The sequence below is a fragment of the Ochlerotatus camptorhynchus genome, unplaced genomic scaffold (assembly GCF_037179485.1).
Source record: "Ochlerotatus camptorhynchus isolate MF236.1 unplaced genomic scaffold, CSIRO-AGI_Acam_v1.1 ptg000046l, whole genome shotgun sequence".
In the NCBI taxonomy this organism is placed as follows: Eukaryota; Metazoa; Arthropoda; class Insecta; order Diptera; family Culicidae; genus Ochlerotatus; species Ochlerotatus camptorhynchus.
The window spans coordinates 242,573-263,140 of record NW_027040537.1 but is presented as its reverse complement, the minus strand read 5'-3'; the positions used below and the strand labels follow the sequence as shown (position 1 = coordinate 263,140).

General features: G+C 39.2%; 3 protein-coding genes and 1 non-coding gene across 4 annotated transcripts in view; 3 read left to right on the top strand and 1 right to left on the bottom strand.

Annotated features, from left to right (window-relative positions):
* Nucleotides 1–1,329, bottom strand: part of LOC135716715 (specificity protein transcription factor 3-like) — a 63,999-nt gene extending 62,670 nt beyond the window's left edge. Inside the window, exon 1 of the mRNA XM_065239012.1 lies at nucleotides 893–1,329. The gene's annotated coding sequence lies outside the window, so the exon portion shown is untranslated. The remainder of the gene's footprint in view (nucleotides 1–892) is intronic.
* A 182-nt stretch (nucleotides 1,330–1,511) lies between these two features.
* Nucleotides 1,512–1,651, top strand: LOC135717121 (U4 spliceosomal RNA). The gene has a single exon (XR_010520305.1). It is a non-coding gene; the product is annotated as a U4 spliceosomal RNA (small nuclear RNA).
* A 2,997-nt stretch (nucleotides 1,652–4,648) lies between these two features.
* LOC135715940 (uncharacterized) lies at nucleotides 4,649–11,389 on the top strand. Its single transcript, XM_065238873.1, has 9 exons — nucleotides 4,649–4,676; nucleotides 4,744–4,884; nucleotides 4,944–5,042; nucleotides 5,102–5,233; nucleotides 5,409–5,633; nucleotides 5,970–6,074; nucleotides 6,138–6,320; nucleotides 6,383–6,712; nucleotides 11,292–11,389. Exons 1-9 carry the CDS (start codon nucleotides 4,649–4,651, stop codon nucleotides 11,387–11,389), a joined length of 1,341 nt encoding a protein of 446 aa, XP_065094945.1.
* A 5,193-nt stretch (nucleotides 11,390–16,582) lies between these two features.
* LOC135715485 (uncharacterized) lies at nucleotides 16,583–17,604 on the top strand. The gene is made up of 2 exons (XM_065238753.1): nucleotides 16,583–16,767; nucleotides 16,881–17,604. The coding sequence occupies exons 1-2, from the start codon at nucleotides 16,745–16,747 to the stop codon at nucleotides 17,290–17,292; spliced, it is 435 nt and encodes a 144-aa protein (XP_065094825.1). The 5' UTR covers nucleotides 16,583–16,744; the 3' UTR covers nucleotides 17,293–17,604.
* The last annotated feature ends 2,964 nt before the right edge of the window (nucleotides 17,605–20,568 follow it).

Genomic DNA, 20,568 nt, shown 5'->3' with positions numbered 1-20,568 from the left:
ACGAAATATACTATCTTTATTTACGATGATTTAAACTAGAGCAACAGGCCTGAGCGCACGATCCATTTTAATTAAGATTTTAATTATATCATATCCTTAAATATCAATCACCCTTATAGACCTCCTGAAAAGCATTTTATCTCCCGGCCGGATACCACCCTTAGATATCGAGTTAGTATGAACGTTGATTAATGATGCACTCAGTGAATATGAAGAAGTAGAGTCCAAGGCGCGTAAACCTAACGGTTTTAGTTGTGTTGAGTTACCGGAATGCTTGTATAGAGCTTTGTGTCGTGTACACAAACACAATAAATACATACGCACATGAATGAAAGCATTCATTCTACCAATCTTCCCGTTCTCTCGTACGGCCTAAAGGAGATGGAGGGGCGGACGAAAGTAAAATTTAATGTATGTACGGTATGTACCTGCATCTCACTGCATTTGAGTGTGCATCATCATCATTCAAATACCCCAGCTAGTGTGAGTGCACTGAATGCGTCGTTTCCCACCATCTTTCTGCATTATTTCATCCCAGGCTTTGCTCCGATTTGGTGGTAACGTTTTCCCTACTCGTTTTCCATTGCCCGAAATCTCAAAACACTGCTTTTCGGTAGGGGGTTTCTTCTCTTCGTTAGCACAAGCCCCTTCTCCCCGCTAGATTCACTCCCACGAAGGCATCACCAGCTGCAATCGCACGATTGTTTGTGTTTTTATCGCCGACTGTCTGTCAATGATTTAGAATCTCCGAAAATCTAATCAATGAATCCGAAGCCGTCAAAACAGTCAGTAACGCTCGTTCGTCGGTAGAATCGCCATGTTTCGTTTCAATGAATGATTACAACTTTCTAGTGACTGGGACTGGTTCCGAAAAGGAACCAAACTCACTTACCTATTCTCGATATGCTGAAGAGGCAAATAAATTGCGTTGTCCGTACAAAAATGACGTCCGTGGCACTGTTATGATAACGGCACTGATCACGATATAATGCCAGCCAATAATAAACGTAAATATATCCGCGGAGAGCGTTTCTTTCTACAACTAAATGCGCACACACTATATACACATTCACTGCCCGCTGCTGGCTTTTTTTTTATTAAAACAAAATTTCCCCTAAAATTAGGGTCACTATTCTGGGTAAGAAAAAATCGCATCTGCCATTCCACAACCTATGGATTTTCACGTTTCTTTGGTTTCATTCGACACAACGCACTTCGGAGCACACAAATCACATAACATTTCCAAGAATAACACACAGAATATAGTAAAATTTCGCGAAATATGCTATCAAAACGTCGGAGCTCACAGAAACTTTTTGACAGACAGCGAAAAGCGCTCTGCTCTGCGCTCAACGGAACCCAAACGGGATCGACGAAACTAAGTCTGACAGAAAGATGCGTTTGTGTTGGAGAGAAGAAGACAGCGAGATTGAGTGCCGGCTGGTGATGATGCACTCATCGTCATCAGCGCACTATAGATCAAATTTTCAATCCGACGAAAGCAACATTCTAACTTTGCGCAGTGGCGATATCGTAACCAATGAGGTACAACCGAGGTGCGATTATTGCACAACATTCACACTGTAGATACTTACGGTTAGAAAAAAGTACCCAAAAGTAAATTCTTTTCACTCATCTCGGCACTATAGTGCAGGAACCCAAAAGTAGGTAAAGCGGGTCAAAGTAGTTTTCATTTCCTTGTGTGCAATTCGTGTGGAATTTTCCACTAGCTTTCTACAAAATAGTAAGTTAGTTGTACCCAAAAGTACGTAAACATGATTATACGCAACATTGGGTTCCCACACTTTACTACCCCGGTTGGGTGGTTTTGCTACTCCATTTTTGACAACATTTGAAGGAGAAAAGGAGACAAACTAGTCAAAAGTAGGTAAAAGTGAACTGACCGTTGGGTACTTTTTTCTTACCGTGTAGATTCCATAGATAAGTGGAGGCATAAAAAGTTCTTTTGACAACCATGAAAATTAAATGATCTTCAAATTGAAATGCAAAGAAAATTTTTGCAACAATGGGCCGTATGAATAAAAAGAGTTTACTTTACTTTCCCGTGCTTTTCTTACGGGAAAAGTAAAGTAAACGCTTTTATTCATACGACCTAATCGAGGAGTGGTTTGCGTTATATTTTCTTCTTCCGTTTTCCGCTAAATAAATCAGAATGTGGAATGTGGAAAGCGTTTTGTGCTCATAATATTACAATGCTTTTCCTACTAAAAACACCACGATGACGTCATTCTCGTTTCGCTACACTAATTGACAGTTCGTTTGGCTACATTCTACATCCGTGTGAATTTCACATTACTTTCCTGTGATCACATAACTGTAAATATCACCACACTCATGAAATTCGTATGAAAAATCATATAAAATCAATGGAAACGCATAAATGTTATGAGAACTTCAGATGAATTACATTAATTTTGATTATGGATGAAAGTCATGTGCCTTTCCATTGGAAGCTACATGAAAACTATTTTTGGTGGATGGAACCTATAGTATCTATAATTCACACCGATCCGAGAACAACTCTCGAGAAAACAATGCTCTGTTATACCCGTTAATAGTTTCACGGAATTTCTATTCGTCTGTCTGTGTTTGCTATTGGAAGATTGCAGTAAAAGCTCTACGCAGACGTCACCCACTGCATGATGATTATAATTTTGACATGCTGCATATGAAATCCATGACATGAGCATTAACACATAATTTTGATCAAACCTGCAAAACATCCTTCCAATAAAACCTTCGAATTGTGTAGGAAAAACGTTATTCCAATCAGACTGATGTGTATCTTTGAATATTTCAGATGGAATTTAAATGCGAAATATTAATTTCATTGCACGACATCGTTAATGAAACATCACACATACACAGCAAAAAACAAAACATCCTCTTATCATTGAATGAAAACTGATTCACTTGCGCCCTTTAACAATCCCGCATAAGCGCGAACCATAAATTGACCTTACCGATAATGGTTATAAATTGTTTATAATCCCTGCTAAACTTCAACTGAAATGGTTATGGAACTTTACATGAACGTTTGTGTGATAAAATTTTAACCTTATGTATTATGGTTTTTTGGAAGTGGACCTTACAAATAATGGGTTGTTAAGAACCATTACCATTCAAAATTCTTGTTTTCTCCATACATTTTCGGAAAGAAAACTATACTAAAACCTTTTAACTTATGGTTTGAGAACATTAATGGTAATGGTTATGGTAACCAGTAAGGTCCATGAATGGTTTTGTAACATCGATCAACTTTATGTGGAATATATCGCGAATTGGTTGCCTGTAAATTACTGATTACCAATTCACGATATATTTCACGTAAAGTTGAGTGATAATACAAAACCATTAATGGACCTTACTGACTACCATAACCATAACCATTAATGTTCTCAAACCATAAGTAAAAACGTTCTAATATAGTTCTCTTTCCGAAAATGTATGGAGAAAACAAGAATTTGGAATGGTAATGGTTCTTAACAACCCATTATTTGTAAGGTCCGCTTCCAAAAAACCATAATACATAAGGTTAAAACTTTATCACACAAACGTTCATGTAAAGTTCCATAACGATTTCAGTTGAAGTTTAGCAGGGATTATAAACAATTTATAACCATTATCGGTAAGGTCATGTGATGGTTCGCGTTTATGCGGGATATGCTGTCATTCTGAATGATTATCTTTTGGTTGGATTTCTCAGCAGATGATGGATAGCCTTCGGCTGAAAATCTCTATAATAAAGATTAAAAAAAAGCAGATGATGAAGATTCATACAACTATCATTCAATTGCAGTATGAGGTTTGTATTGAAAATGGTTGTAAAATAATCAGTTTAGGAGATAATATCATCCGCAAACAGAGCTACAAGCACAAGCTTTTCAAATGAATTGAGACCTAGGGGGAAGACCAAGGGGCTAGACAATATCAATTATTTCGATATATTTGCAATATTTTGATATATTCGTGCCAAGATGACATTATCACAGCAACCTCCAGCAAATCCATACTTCAAGAGCAAATTTTCATTAGGTCGTAAGTAACAATGTAAACAAAAACGAGATTTACGTGCGATACGATAGCTCAAGCGTACATTAATGTGGATTTAAATTTTCATGGTGATGTTTTGATAGTAAAACATAAAATTTGCACATTGAAAAATCGACTTATGCCACACAACCATACAACAATACTACTTTGCGACATTGGTCGGTTTACCTGTAAAAAGACTTATGTAACGCTCATAACGTCTCATCGTTTTCGACAATTTTCTGTCAAAACGTCTTATAAACGAAATTCGACTTAAGTCACCTGTCAAAATCAGAAGGTAAATAGAGATTGCTGAAGTGTGATTGTGTCTGTGATTTATTTTCATCAGGAAAATATTTTACTATGGGAGCAATTTTCCTGATGAAAACATTGTGCATATACGTATACGCGACGTCGCTCAACATAGTTTGTGTACGATAAACTTCGGTAATCTCTATACTCTGGTCGATCCAATTAAAATGTCAATTTCCTCTTGCTGATGCAGCTACTCTTTGCCGTCATCCAGCTGAATAAATCCGCCACCGTGAAACGACACGGATCAATAGATTCAACTGTTTTTTGACCGTCAACAAGAATGGACGGTGATTCGTCAGCTCAGAAAGGTAAGCTTGACTGTGTTCTCTTGAATAATATATTATCTAGTTTTCAAATTCATTAAACCTATTTTAGTGCCGTTAAATCGTTCATTTGGAGCCGAGTTCAAGAAATTTCTATTGAAGCCTTCGTGCACAGTAGCACAAACCGGCATCCTCAGATCGGGTTCGCGGTCGGATGCTAGTTCTACGTTTTCTGATATCGAAATAAGAAATAGTAAGTTGGTTTTCATACCCTTTTTAATATGTAAGTTAATGTTAATGCACCTATTTTAGGTACCAATGCTGGATCATTTGGTTCGGAGATCGTCCCCAGAGCGGGTTCCCGGTTGGATGCAAACCGTTCTGTGATTTCTGCTATCGAAACAGGAAATGGTAAGTTGATTTTCATACCCTTTTTAATATTTTAGTTAATGTTATTGCTCCTATTTTAGTTCCCAATACCGGTTCATTTGATTCGAAGATCATCCCGAAATCGTGTTCCCGGCTGGATTACAACCGTTCAATAACCGGACTCGAAGAAAACATCAATAAGGATCATTCTAATGCACAGTCTGTTCAAAAGGGTAAGTGTTGATACTTTTATATTACATTTTGTGCTTAACCCATGTCATGCTTTAAAAGAGGAGAGCGGTTTCACATTCTTTGAAGAAAAAAGTACCGTCAAGTCGCCATTCACCGTGCCTAAACTTTCCTCAATTTCTCGTAACAAATCATCCTAATGATACATTTTTTTTTTAGCGTCGTTGAACTATCCATTCAGTTCGGAGTTTCATAAATCGCTGTCTAGTTCTACGCGCTCGGCATTCCAGGACTTGAGCAGCATTGAAACTCCAAAATCGCTGTCTAGCTCTACGCGCTCGGCATTCCAGGACTTGAGCAACATTGAAGCTCCAATGTCGAATTGGCCTGGTAAAACAATAGCTAATGAATTGAAACGATATGCAGGTCGCATTGTTGAAAAGGGTAAGAGTAGTGTTTCAATTACATTTATTATGTCGCGCTCTAAGGTGGGCGGGGGTGATAAAAGATGTGACAAGAAATGCACTAGGTATTGGAAAAAACGTGGGTGTTAAATATTTTCTCAATTTCGCGTGGCATAATTAATGCATAGCCTCTATCTCGGCCTCTATACCCCGTTCAAAGTACAGCCTATATGCGATATATGTAGAGTATCTTGATACCAATCGTCATCCATATCATTTCCAGCGAAAGTTACGTGATATAGGTTGTTGTGTGAACGGGGTATAAGATAAATACAGTATTGCATATTAAATTTGAATCTGACTAAAACATTTCCAGTGTCGAGTGGTTCATTCAAACCAAAACTTGAAAAATCCAGGTTATCCTCTATTAAACCTGCATTGAGGAATCTCAGTAGGGTTAACACTGAATCTGGTCGGAAAGGTAATTTTTTTTTTTTTTTACATTACTAATATCTGGCAGAATATCTAATGTAGCCAATTTCAGTGTCGTTCGATGGTTTGTTTACGTCAGAACCCGACAAATCCTTGTCAGTATCTACGCGCTCGGCAAGAGTACGTTCGCAGAACTTTGAAATGCGTCATGGATCCAATTCTCGTCGCCTTGCCTTGCCTGGAGAGAAAATCGTGAAATATTCGATATCACAGCCGGCCTTCAAAGTACGGAGAGGTAATTATTAACACTCTCCTTTTTATTATTAGAACCACATTAATTAATCAAACATATTTCAGCGCTGTTCACTACCAACAAAAGTACAGTTGGTTCAACACCTAAACATGTTGACCATGATAATTTTTTGTCTGCAAGCTTAGATGTTTCCTTCAACCAAATCGTCACATCAACGCCGAAACACTTGCCGAAACCGTATATGGCTCCTATCGATTACTCAATGAAATCGTCCACTGAAGCAATGGACCTATCAATAAATAATTCAAGCCCAAAAGCACTATGTTTGGTACTACCAACTCTGCACAACACACCACAGCAAGTACAAACCTATATATCTCCGATAGACTTGCGTTTAATCAAAGCCAGCCCTGTTTTGCCGAACGCACCGGAATGCACACGGAACCGAGAATCATCAAATCTTTCAAATGTTCACGGAAATCTTCAAAATTATATCTCTGAAAAGCAATATCCTTCGGAAAACAATGATGGGCGGAATGATGTCCGCAATCATGCACTTTGCTCTAAAAACAATGAAGAGATGTACGGCGCTCTCGAAAATCAAAACTTTGAATTGCCCATCGCTTTGGAACACAAAGTGATGCATGTTGACAACAACGAGATGCATAGTGATGATGAAAATGTTTGCTCTAAAACAAGCTCCGATGATCCTGATTGGAATCCTGACAACAACACTTTCGATACTAATGAGAGTGCGGATGGTGATCCTACATTGCTCAATGATTTGACTATATATGAATATTTTCAAAACTATAACACAATTGTCAGTGATAATGAACTTGACGATGACTCGGATGGTGAGGTAGACAAGGCACGTAAACGCTTGGCTGACAACAAAGATATTCATTTGCCACCAAAGCGATTGCGAAGTAAGTGGAAATGATTTGATTTAAATGTATGCGTATGAGTAAAAAAATATTCATTTGTAATTTCAGGCGAACCGATACAAAATGATATACAAATGGACAAATTAACTGGAAATATAAGTATTCAGGCGGTAGAGAACATGGAAAAAGAAACTGTTCAAATGAAAGTTTCTAAGACTCGACTCAGAAACTTAAATAAGTGTCAAAAAGAGAAAGGCCTCGAGTATACGGTAGGATCGTTCCCGCCCGAATGATTAAGCCTTCTTGCAAATGCAAGCTTAATTGCGGCAGAAAATACCCGGACACTATTCGAGCGCAGCTTTTGAGAAACCTACTCAAGCTGAAAACATCAGGTCAAAACCAATTCATTGCAAGTCACATGTCAGTAAAAAAAACTGATCGTCCAAAGGTAATTTCCACTAGATTTTGTTTTGAAATACCTATTTCTATTTGAAACATGAAATTTAATCTTGGTAACAGGTGCAACAATTAATTCATTATGATTCGACATTTGGTTCTAGATACATGACCAAATACAATCAAGGTTAATAGGGACCGAATACACGTAGCATATGGGATTTGGAGCTAATTTGGGGCCAATTTTGATTGTGGGGAAACCTAGAGATGACTTCCTGATGTCTTTTGGAAAATTGATTAGCGGATTTTTAGCCACTCTTAGGCAAAGTTTAGCTTTTAGTAGGGCACCAGCTGGTCTTCCGGAAGATCCGGAACAACCGTAGAATTTATCAATTAATGAAACTGGTCCTAGAGCTCCGCGGATTTTTCGAAACCATTTATAGAATATCTTATTAGAATTAATTCAGAGTTTTAACCGGAATATAGATCCTTGGAGCCACGGGGTAACCCTCCGGAAGATCCGCAACAACCACAAAAATAGTCAATTCGTGAAACTGGGCCTAGAGTTCCACGGTTTCTTTTTTTGAAACAAGATATAAATGTCCCATTAGAATGCACCCCGATTTTTAACCGGAATATGAACCTTAAGGGAGGATACTTTGGAAGATCCGGAACAACCGTAAAAGTGATCAATTCGAGAATTTGGTCCTAGAATTCCGCGTTTTTTTCCGAAACCACTTATAGATGTCGCATTAGAATGACTTCCGGGTTTGACTGCAAATAAGGACGCTGAGTGCCACGAGGTGACCCGAGAAGTGACCCACCCCATCCAGAACAACCGTAAAAGAAGTCTACTCGTGAAACTGGTCCTAGCGCTCCATGGTTTTTCGAAACCACTTATAGATGTCTCATCAGAATTAATTTGAATCCTGATGAATGTGGGCGTCTTAGTGGAATACCTGTATAATGAGAGAGAGAGAAGGATTAGTAATTTCCATTAAATTCCACTACCTTATTTGCTTATCCTTGACAGATACGCGTATTTCGTCTACAATGTGCAGACTTCTTCAGTGTCTTGTACTAATACTCGAGTTTTACTACAAGACACTAATACTCGAGTATTAGTACAAGACACTGAAGAAGTCTGCACATTGTAGACGAAATACGCGTATCTGTCAAGGATAAGCAAATAAGGTAGTGGAATTAAATGGAAATTACTAATCCTTCTCTCTCTCATTATATTAATTTGAAATTTAGACCGGAATATGGACCATGGGAGCCATAGAACAACCTTAAAGTTGGCAATTCATGAAACTGCATCTAGAGTTCCTCGGTTTTTCGAAACCACTTATAAATGTCTCATTACAATGAATTCGATGTTTATACCGGAATATGGACCCTGGTTGTGACGGGAAGATCCTCCAGACGATCCAGATCCAATACAACCGTAAATATTGTCCATTTGTGAAACTGGACCTAGAGCTCTGTGTTTGTTTAGACATTTATGGGCCATGCATTAATTATGTCACGCCTAATTGAGGAAAATTTAACCCCCCCCTCCCCTCCCACTTTTGTCACGTTTTTCCTATACCTAATGCATTGCTTGTCACTATAGATGACTCATTAGAATAAATTCAGAGATTTGACTTAGGATTTGACCAGAATATGGACCAGATGATCTGAAACAACCAAGTGTTCTTTATCCAAGATCCTGACTGTCAGTGGGTGCAGAACAAGTAACCAACTTATTTGGGTCAATTTTTATAAGTTCCTTCCCAGTTGCCTTGTTGTTCTCTTCGGAGTTGGTATGTCTTATTCGTCCACCGTAGCGATAAAGCCGTTTCTCCTGCTCGCTTGGCTCTCTGCCTCTGAGAAATTCAGGTGTTCATCGTAGTGCTGCTTTCACCTTTTAACCACCTCAAAATACCTCCATCTTTATTCCTACACCTGAAATCGGAAATGGTCGGGACAAAAGTGGCATTATTTTTAACGTTGCTCGTAATCATAACAAAATTTATTTTGTTTGAATCTATCTCCCGTTGAATTTATTGATTGTCATGTCGATCAGAAATTTTGTTGAGGAGATATGACCTACACACCCTATACAGTAAACTTACTGCTACGTCTCCTTCTATAGATGCTGACAGGGCTGAAAAAAATCACTAAAATTCATCAAAGTTCACTTTGGATGAAACATTCATTTCATAGTGAATGCAGATGATTTTTTCAACCCTGGATGCTATACAACACAACATAACGTATTTTTAATTTCATTTAAAGGTGGTCAATTCACGACGTGCGTATTCTAGAGAATACTATTTGCCTGCGGTCGAAGGACCAGTCAAGGTCTGCAAAGACATATTCATGGCAACTTTGGACATTCGTGACAGGAAAATTCGTACAATCGCTGCAAAAAAAATCGCCGGTGCTGGTATATCTGCTGACGATGGTAGGTTGAAGAATGGATCACGCTTGACCGTCAGTACAGAGCATATGCAATATATTAAAACACATATATTATCATTCCCGGCTTATACGAGCCACTACGGTCGCGCACGATCTGATCGTCTTTATCTATCAAGTGATCTCAATGTGGCAAAGATGCATCAATTGTATCAGGAAAAGTGTTCCAGCGATGGCTATGTACCAGTGGCCTACAACACATATAGAATTATATTTAGTTCTATGAATCTGTCTTTTCGCAAGCCAAAACAGGACACGTGTGATGTTTGCGATAAACTGCGCATTGAAATTAAATTGAAAACGGATGAAATTGAGAAACAGGAGATAGAAAACAAACTGGAAGAACATCAACAGGCTGCTCAACGGGTCTACGAGGAGAAGAGATGTGACATACGACGATCGAAGACCGATTCCACGGTTCGAGTTGTGTCTTTTGACTTACAAAAGCAGCTTCCAACACCCCACCTAACATCAGGTAGAGTGTATTATAGCAGACAACTTTACACATTGAACCTCACTATGTTCGCGAGTTGCCTGGGAGAAAATGCTGCTTTTTGTTATTTGTGGGACGAAACAAAGGCCCGCAGAGGGTCGCAGGAAGTCGGATCCTGCCTTATAAAGGATTTGACATCAGTGCCATCTTGTATAAATCATGTAATCTACTACAGCGACCGATGTGGTGGTCAAAACATGAACAAAAACATCGTGTTTTTGTTCAGCTTTTTTGCCGAATTGTTTGGCGAGCGTGGCCGATCCATTACTATTGAACATAAGTTCATGTGCACTGGACATTCGCATATGGAGGTGGACACAATCCATGCAGCCATTGAACGATCAAAGAAGAAAACGTCCATAGACATAGAAACGCCTCGTGACTGGGCTATTTTCATAGCTTCAGTTAGACGGTCCATACCTTTCAATGTTATCGAAATGGATCAAGTGGAGTTCAAATCAATAAAAGATTTATCTAGCCGTTATAGAATTCCTCGGCGAACTGTAGCTGGAGACAGTGTAAAATTCAAACAGATAATGGTATTTAAGTACTCCACTGACCATCCTAGAGTCGTTCTATTCAAGTATGACTTATCTGAGGAGCAATATCATTCAATGGAGCTGACAACGCAGGAGAATCACCGTAATGCTGAAGATTTTGTACTAAGTCCAATCGAAACACAGCCAATACCGCTTCCGGCAGCAAAACTGGCAGATCTAAGAAATTTAATGCCGTACATCAAACAAAAACGCTACTATTCTGCTTTTTTGACAGGCCTTCAGGAGCCTAAGCGAGGAAGAAAACAGAAAATCGGCATTGAAGATCATTTTGATTCGGATTTATATGACTTTGAAAGCGATGCCGAAAACTGATGTTAGCGTTAAGTTACTACAACAGTACATACCTAGTTGCTTGTTGAAATCTAGTAAATAAAAGAAATGCGATAAAAATGTATACAACGTCATTCATTTTATATTTCTCGTTATTTTCACAAAGAATGTTAAGGAAACACTTTATATATTATCAGTACAGTTGAAACCCGGAATAACCTGCTAGCGTTCGGTCTGCCTCGTTCGGTCTGTTGAACATAGTGTCGAGAGTAGTGCGCTATAATCGCACAATGACGCGCTAACGGACCTCGAAAAGCCAAGTCAGTTAAGGCACAATATCACTTTCTTTTTCTTTTCCCTTTTCTAATGTCCATTGGTCTCCTTCTTTCAAATTCTTTTTTGCCGGTGGAGGCATTTCCGGAACAACCTCATCCAACCCCAGCAACGCGTTCTTAAACTACTCGTCCGAGTGGATCTCAATATTTTCCTTAATCGCGTTTTTGCTATTTTTCGGTTCGTGCCGGTTTCAGTTTTGACAAATCCGGTTTCGAAGAAGTTTTCTTCGTCGCAATCAACTACACGATGTTCATGGTTCTGCGAAACATAAATAGGAATCCCAACAGTCTCGCTAGCACATGCTTAAACTTTCTTGAGGTCCTAAAAGAAATGTTTCAACAAATTGTTCCATGGCAAAGTTCGCGTTGGAGGAATAAATATTTTTCTAGTTATAAACTAATAAAAAATAAGAAAAACGCTAAATTGAGAACGTCCAATCCGATTCAAGTTTGAGTCCATGCAATTTCCGAAATGTGTGGATAGCCATCTAGATACTAAGCTGACTACCAACTGGAGCACCATGAAAAACGCCTTGCTCAACATATCCCAGAAGTGAAGTGGTTCAATTTCCAAAACATCTTTTCCAACGCACATAGAAGCCCGATCCAAAGACACCAATTAGGTGCAGCATATCATCGGTACTATCTGAAAATAGATGTTTTTAATTAGGTCTAGGTTTTTAGCCAGAAAAAACTGCAACATACCGTACACAGAAAAAAAAGTTGTTACTTCCAAACAGCCATTTGATGTAATATTGTATCTGCTTTATTCATTATTTCATTACATCATTATTTGATACAACAGCTTGAATTACGTTGGTCGATATTACATTTTTTTGCTGTGTACGAAATTCCCAGCATAACATCGAATCTTCAACAGGATCCTGGTTTTATGTTGTGAACAGTTGAACGGCTGACACCACTGATGGTCTATCTCACCAAAAGATCTATATCAACCGAACCATTTTCAGTCTCCGTGGCATGAATCAGAACGATCTAGGGGTAGATTCAATTGAATCTACAAAAGGAACATCACAAGCAGCATCTTACGATGTGTACAAAGGTCCCTGATGGATATTTACTGGTTCACTGCACAAAAACACATAAAACAGTTACACAACAGTTGTCGCTTGAAGGAAACACAAAATAAAACAAAAATGAGCATAATTTTTATGCTAAAATTCTTTTGACGTAAGTAACATTTAATTTTTTTGTGTTTAGCGAATCGACGAAACCAACATGACGTAAGCAACATGACAGCTTACAAAATAACGTAACCCACTCAACGTAAGTAACATGTCAGTTTATAAAACAGCGTAACGCCTAGACGAAAGTAACGTGCAACCTATCATAGTGACTTATGAAAAGGTCGTATGCGCGTTTGGTGAACCAATACGTCGAATAATCTTATTTTTTACAAAACTCATATTATGATCAAACTTAATTTGAATATTTACCACAGCGATGCAAAAAAATAGCACAAATTATCGTTTAGAAGTATTTAGTTAATATAAAATTGATTTCTTTTTAAATAGGAATAAAAATTAGTTCTAAAATCATCGGAGCCGATTTTCTCAAGTGAGTTGAAATGTTACTTACGACCTAATGAAAATTTGCTCTTGACTTCATTCACTCATTGGTTGCGAAAAGAACTATTAAAACAAAGCGATAATATTTTCGTTTGGTGTTAAATGTATAACAGTGGAGATTCGCTGGTTGGGGTTCTCGTTAGTTGGGTGTTCGCTACTTGGACCATGACCCAATTAAAAGCATCTGGAAGTCAAAATGTGAACATATTCGAAACATTTGAGTTTCATTTGAAATTCGAGAAGAAAACAAAAACACATATTAAGCACACCAGCATTTTGCAGGGGGTAAATCACTCTGCCACATTGTGCTAACACCCACAGAAACAGATAATAAATTTGTTTAATTAATTCTGGCACCAACGCAAATAATGTTTAAATTCGATTGTTATTTTGATGTTTAAAAAAACGAGAAAAAAAAACCAACGTACCGTCAGGAGGAACAGATGCTTAAAAAAGTAAAGATGCCTTGCAAGAAAACCAAGACAAACGTAACGAAACAGTTTTTGATTGCAAATTCTGTACCTTATCACGTTTTTCTTTTTGATTCTACTACTAGCAAGTTTGCAGGTATTAATTTAATTTTTAAATAAAGGGTAGTAATATTTTTTTTCCAATGCAGATCAATTCATGATCGTAAAAGTGTAAAATCTCCAATTTGTTAATTTTACCTTTAAGATTCGTAAATTTTGTAATTCTGGCCGTAAGTGTGGATGATTAAGAATACGCCCTCATTACATCACCCCAAACATATTTGACAACAACAATATCGCCCAATACTTTGCGCCTTCCTGATGAATGTGGGCGTCTTAGTGGAATACCTGTATAAAAAGAGAGAGAAGGATTAGTAATTTCCACTTAATTCCACTACCTTATTACTACCTAGATACGCCAAAGGGGCACGTAATACAAAGAACCTGTGCGTTGAAGTTAAAATGCATTCAAAAGTACTTAAAGTAATTAAGGTTCAATTTACTTTGATGCTTTTTGGAAAATTTCAAAAGCAGTTTTTTCCGACGCATTATTTCAGATTGCAAAAAGGCTCGCACTATTCGATTCCTTTTAATATTTTACACAAAATGACGCGAGCTTTTTGCAATCTAAAATAATGCATCGAAAAAAACTGCTTTTGAATTTTTAAAAAATGCGTCAAAGTAAATTGAACCTTAATGCGTTTTGAAGTAGTTGACAATTATCCACGGCCCATACAAATTTTAATTTTTTGTATGGACAATTGTCTACGCAGGGGGAGGGGGGGGGTCAAGAATCCAAAAAAACTGTCTACGTAGTTTATGAACAGGCCCTAATCAGTGTCTTGTACTAATACTTGAATACATACATCCTTAAAAAACGAAAGACTCTCTAAACTAGAGTAGAAAGTAGCTTTTGGCAGCGACAACCCCAACAAATGTTAGCCTTCTGGCAGTTGACCCAACTAACGAATCGCTTAATGCTTAACGACATGCTCCGGGTATCTTCCAAACCATTTGTGGAATAGGTCTTTCATCTGGATTATCGTTCGTTTATGTTTTTTTTTATTAGGATTACCGTCTCTAGATTCTGCTGTCTTTTAAAAAACAGTTTTTCTTAAAGCTTGTGGACACCATATCCTTCTGGATATAATAGCCGATACGTGGAAAGCTCTTGGGCACATGTAGTTTAATGATGACAACCAAACTTACATTTTCGGATGTCACTACAACCCCAACTTCGTTATGATCGTGAAAAATATGTTCTAATATATCTAAATAAAACAAACCAATTTCCAAAGGGATTAAAACAGCGAGTTATTCCCGCTTCAGTATATTTTTTTGGCAACCGAAAGATTGTGGGAAAAGAAAATTTAACGAAAGCTCGGTTGTTCCTTCTTGAACCGAACAGACCGAGCGTTCAGCAAATAAAAAATCGGTTGAAATTAACCACTTCATTCGAGCAGTTAAAATGAAGTTTACTACCACTCGAACTTTGAAATAAAACATTATTTTGAGATTTTTTCTTCTAGAACCTCGAGAACATTTGTGCGTTTAAAAAAAAATTAAAAATTAATTGGTTCAGTTTTGTGAAATTGCTGGTAGAAAGCTGAGTACTGCGGACTCACTCAAGGTGCTTGTCACTTGGGAGCCAGTGTGAACTGTCAAACGATAGCCAAACATTCAGAAGCCAGCAAATGCAGTTACTGTTCTTATCTACCGTCAAGCATTGTAATCTCATACAAATGATCTATACTTTTTCATAACACATTCTTAATTTTAAGCTCAAAGATAAAAACCAACAGGCTCAGTGATGAAATAATAAAAACCAGCATAATTTTCCTTTACGAAACATGTATGTAAACAAACTTTGATAGAGTCATGGGGGCTCGAGCACTCCTGGCTCAGAGCTTTTGGCGGGAATCAACTGAGAAAGAGCAAACCAGTTTTAAACTTGAGAAAATTTTCAAGCAGTTTTCCATTGGCTTGCAAAATAAAATTGGTCGACTCCGCAGTTCACAGGTAGAAAGTCACGCCAAAACTGCTTGACAAAGTGGTCAATTGAGCTGAGCTCGTATAATTTTTTAAGTGTGTACCCCTAGGTGAGCGTGTCGAGTATAGTCGCTGTATTCATAGTCTGGCGAATAGAATCTCAAATCTATCAAAAAGCGGAACCATTTCAATTGGCGTTGACGCCATTTTTCTCTTCCAGCAAATATAGACAGTGTCTTATGGGAATTTTCGGTGGAGCGAAAGAATAGTACAAAGTCCGCCATGTTTCACGCACAGTCTGACGTTTGCTTATAGATTTTCTCATATAGGAGTAAAGAGCTACAGAGTCGCCGTCAACGCCAATATATTGTAGACCAACTATTGAAAAGGTACTATCAACTTTTATAAACAAAACCTTGATTATTCTTTCCTCGCCAATCGAAGGTAAATTACCAGCATCATCGGTTAGGGGAAACTTTCCACAACCTAAAGATGGCGTTAATTTGTTAGCCTTGAGTCACGAGAAAACGGTTTCCGAAATTGTGTTCGCTGATGTGTTCTTTTCTGTTGATGGTCGTGATTTGCTCGATTGGTTCCGCTATTTGACAGCTAAATTGATACCCGAGATTCTATCCGCCAGACTATGAATATAGCGACTATAGTGTAGGGTGCGGGACTCTTTTCTCACCGTGTTGGTAAACACTTTGGGTATCGTTCTCAAAACCTGGTCACTCATCAAAGGAGCTCAGCTGATTCTTCGATGCTTTGCGGGATCTCGAACTTGCAGTCAAAACATTCGACACTGTCAGCAAAATTCGCAGTACTTGTTCCTCATTCTTTGCGGAGTAGTCAAGCGTATTATTTTCGCAGTCAGCGATCATCAAAATAGTTTGTTCAACTTAACTCAAATTTTGCCTTGTAACAAATATTACCATATTAGTGTCTGATAGCACCTTAATGAGGAACAGGTCCCAGTTAGATTGAGCAACTTCTAATAGCCACCAGCTACAGGATATGTCTGCCGTTGTGGATCCAAGGTAAGATTTCCATTCTGATGGAGTCTTTGTTTATTTATTTTTTCTGTCTGATCCGTGACGTAGTCATTTCTGCAGTCTATGGAGCATACACTTATTGGTTCTTTTTTTTGTAGGAAACGAATTCGTGAGGAGGATGTGAACGAATTCATGCCCCTGTCGAAACGGATAAATAATCTACACCTGAACAACAACGGAGGGGTAGGGTTCCCTACGGAACATCATCCAGCTGTTGCGAGTATGCATATGCCTTTGTTGGAGGGTCACCAGGCAACTTTTCCCCAGTGCAGTTCCAGTAGTAGCAGCTCCGGAAGTACCTGCCACTCCATACCGTCCGGCGGAAGTTCTCCCAGTAATGGCGGTGCTGGTACAAGGCCACCGTCCCACGGTCAGGACTCGCTGGTGGTAAACGGGGAGGCACTGGGCGAGTATTGTCCCGATTTGAGTGAGCATGAAAATCCACACTACTTCAATCGAAACAAGGTGCTGTACGAACTGTTCCTGGAGCGGATGCGACGGGAGCAGTGAATTCCCTGCCGTTACATGAGTTTTTATGTGTGGACAATATTCGTTTCAATATTCATTACAATCTGCGATGAGCGTCCAGGATTTAGCATTCAATCAGGCACGGCTTTTTCCCATTGGGATTGATTCTCGATAATTTATCTCATAGCTTTGCTTAAATATGGCTCGGAAGAGGCGAACTACATGCTAATATCAGACAGGAAGCTGCTTCAAATATGATATATTTATATTGCCAACTATAATTAGTGTACTATCAACAATGTATTTATTACAAATTTGATGAAAAAAAAAAAATTCAATAAAATCGGATAAAAATGGTTTTTGTGTTTCTAACAGTTACGCAACCACAGAGGTGCTTCATACAATGCGGGCCTGAAATCGTACCGTTATTGGAACTATTGCGTTTCTTTTGTTCGTTAATCAGTTTTTATTATGGGCCTTATAACGGGTGTCACTACACGGTGATTAGGAAGTGATACTCAGAATAAGAGCCGTGATTGCCGTACAAATCTCTTGCAGAGTTAAAAGGAAAAACGGTGCTTCAGGTTTGAAGGAACAAAGTGGAATGAACGTTTATTCTCTAAATACTTGCTAACGTAACACAATCGCGGGTTACTTGGTTTTCACTCCTCCCTAATCCGTGATGCCTAAGAATTGGCGTAACTTAGCTTGCTTCAAAAGGGTCATCGGTTTCGTGAATCCATCCGCAGGTTGGTTTGCTGTCGAGATGTATTGGAGCTTCACTGTCTGCTGCTCCAATGCTTCGTGTACAAAATGGTAGCGAATACTAACATGCTTTGTTCTTGGATTATACGAACCATTGTTCGCGCTGCTGATTTCCGACTGATTATCGCAGTAGATTGGCATTGCTTCAACTTCTGTTAGCTCCGAACGCAGATTCTTCCACCACATCGCCTCTTGAATGGCCCGCGAAAGTGCCATGAATTCCGCCTCGCATGATGAAAGGGCTACGGTTGGTTGCTTTTTCACATTCCAGGATATGGCAGCCCCTTGTATGGTGAACAAGTAACCTGTTGTCGATCTTCTGTCATCAGGATCTCCTCCCCAATCGGCATCGCTATATCCTTAAAGGCCTCTACTATCGTCCTTAGTGTACAGCAACCTTTTCTGCGCTGTTCCCTTCTGTCGCTCAGCCTTTGCTTGAAACAATTTGAACGCCTTAAACGCTTGATTCTTTGTTTGCAGGAAATAGACAACAACTCGCTTGCTTGCTTCGTCCACAAACGTAATGAAATAACGATTGCCACCCACGACGGAACCTCTACCGGCCCACACAGGTTGGAATGTACAAGCTGCAGAACCTTTGATATTTTTGTTTTACTTCTCTGGAACGGTAGTCGAGCTTGTATGCCTTCTGAACATGTAGTGCAGTCTGCCAGCTGGTTGTTTGAAAAATTAACATCCTCGTTCGATTGCTTGAGCTGCTTCAAACTAGCCTCCTTCAAGTGACCCAATCGTCGATGCCACAACTCAATGTCGTTGGTAAGAAATGACCGTTCCGATTCTACTACTCGGTACAATCCGCCTTCTTCGACTCCATGGATTATCAATTCACCATCATCATCTAGCACCTCGCACTTGTCTGCCGAGATAATAACTTTATGACCTCGTTTGCACATCGTACTTACTGACAGCAGGTTTGTTGCTAAGTCCGGGATCTTCAGAACATCATGAACATCAATGGAGTCGTCCCGCTTCTGCAGAACCACGGTACTTCTTGCCACGGCCTTCATAGAACCATTGTTTGCTGTTCCAACGTCGTGTTCAATTGCCATCTCTTCAACAAATTTCTGGCTTGGTTGAGCCATGTGGCACGTCGCTCCCGAATCAATATACCACGCCTTGCTCTTGACATTACCCATCGCAAAAATGCGAGCCCTTTCTGGCAGCAAAATGATCAAGCTTACCACAATTGAAGCACATCTTCTCAGCCTTCGTCTTCTTATATTGGTTCTTTGCTTTGCCTGGGTTCGTCCCACGCGAGTACAGTGCTCCATGTCACTGCATGTAATGGGACCCTTTTCGAGCTTGACGTCTTGCAAAATCTTGGCTTTGACCGAATCCGATGACAATTTTGCTCCAGACGCCTCCAATCCCATGATCATCGGCTCGTAATATTCTGGCAGTCCCATCAGGAGCAACGCGACTAACCACGAATCATCCACCTTGAAACCAATTATCGAAAGCTTGTGGCTGGTAGACATCAGCTCGTTGACGTAGCTTTCAACGCTTGAACAATTGACCAGCCGGATCGAAGTAAGCTTACGTAAGAGACCAATCTACCTTGTCAAACCAGAGTCTTGAAAGGCTTCGGCAAGTTTCTTCCAAGCAGCTGCTGCGTCCTCTGCATCCTGAACCAGACTATAATTGTAGCTTTCTAGGCTCAGGCAAATCGTTGCCAACGCTCTTATTTAGCTTGACGTCCGCTGCAACGACTTCTCCTTCAGCAGGCTGAACAGCACTCCAACTTCCTTCGCGGATCAGGATCATCCGCATCGCAAATGCCCAAGTTGAATAATTTTCACGGCCCTTCAACTTCTCTATAGCCGGCATAGCTACGGAACCCGTCGTAACTCGAACGCTTCCTGCTTCAGTTCGATTTCCGATTCTGCTGCTATCGCTGCTACCTCCAGTTGACATCTTGAAAACTTAATTTATTCTTTTCTTCCGGTTAGGTTCTGGGCCCATAACCTCTTGCAGAGTTAAAAGGAAAAACGGTGCTTCAGGTTTGAAGGAACAAAGTGGAATGAACGTTTATTCTCTAAATACTTGCTAACGTAACACAATCACGGGTTACTTGGTTTTCAAAATCAAATGGGAATCACTTCACCGTTACAAGTGACAAGTTTTCACCGTGAAGTGACATCCGTAATATGGAGATACGGGTGATTATAAAAAATGCTTCATCATACAACTTTAAACTGGACAGGAATTTCAAAATTTGTATTCGAAAACGATATAATTGTCACCTCGGGTGAGGTGACTTTCCATTTGATATGCACGGAGAGTCACCTCACCCGAAGTGATATTTGTCACTTTACAAGTGACATTTGTCACTTCACAAGTGACAGCGTGTCACCTCACCTCACCCGCCGAGCAGAATAGAAGCAGAATAGAGAATATATTACAGAAGTAATACCAAATTAGACCAGTGACTAGAAGTGACGCTTGACTGACATATAGGACCCATAATAATAATAATACATATCGAATATATTATGATACTCGCGAATGACATGGTCTCTATTTATTGTACCT

What these genes read in the sequence shown, in the direction of transcription:
- LOC135715940 (XM_065238873.1), top strand. Translation starts at nt 4,649, where the DNA reads ATGGACGGTGATTCGTCAGCTCAGAAAG. An exon ending in AGGTCGCATTGTTGAAAAGG is followed by an intron (nt 5,634 to 5,969) that starts GTAAGAGTAGTG and finishes AAACATTTCCAG; the next exon opens with TGTCGAGTGGTTCATTCAAA. An exon ending in GGCCTTCAAAGTACGGAGAG is followed by an intron (nt 6,321 to 6,382) that starts GTAATTATTAAC and finishes AACATATTTCAG; the next exon opens with CGCTGTTCACTACCAACAAA.
- LOC135715485 (XM_065238753.1), top strand. Translation starts at nt 16,745, where the DNA reads ATGTCTGCCGTTGTGGATCCAAG. An exon ending in TCTGCCGTTGTGGATCCAAG is followed by an intron (nt 16,768 to 16,880) that starts GTAAGATTTCCA and finishes TTTTTTTTGTAG; the next exon opens with GAAACGAATTCGTGAGGAGG.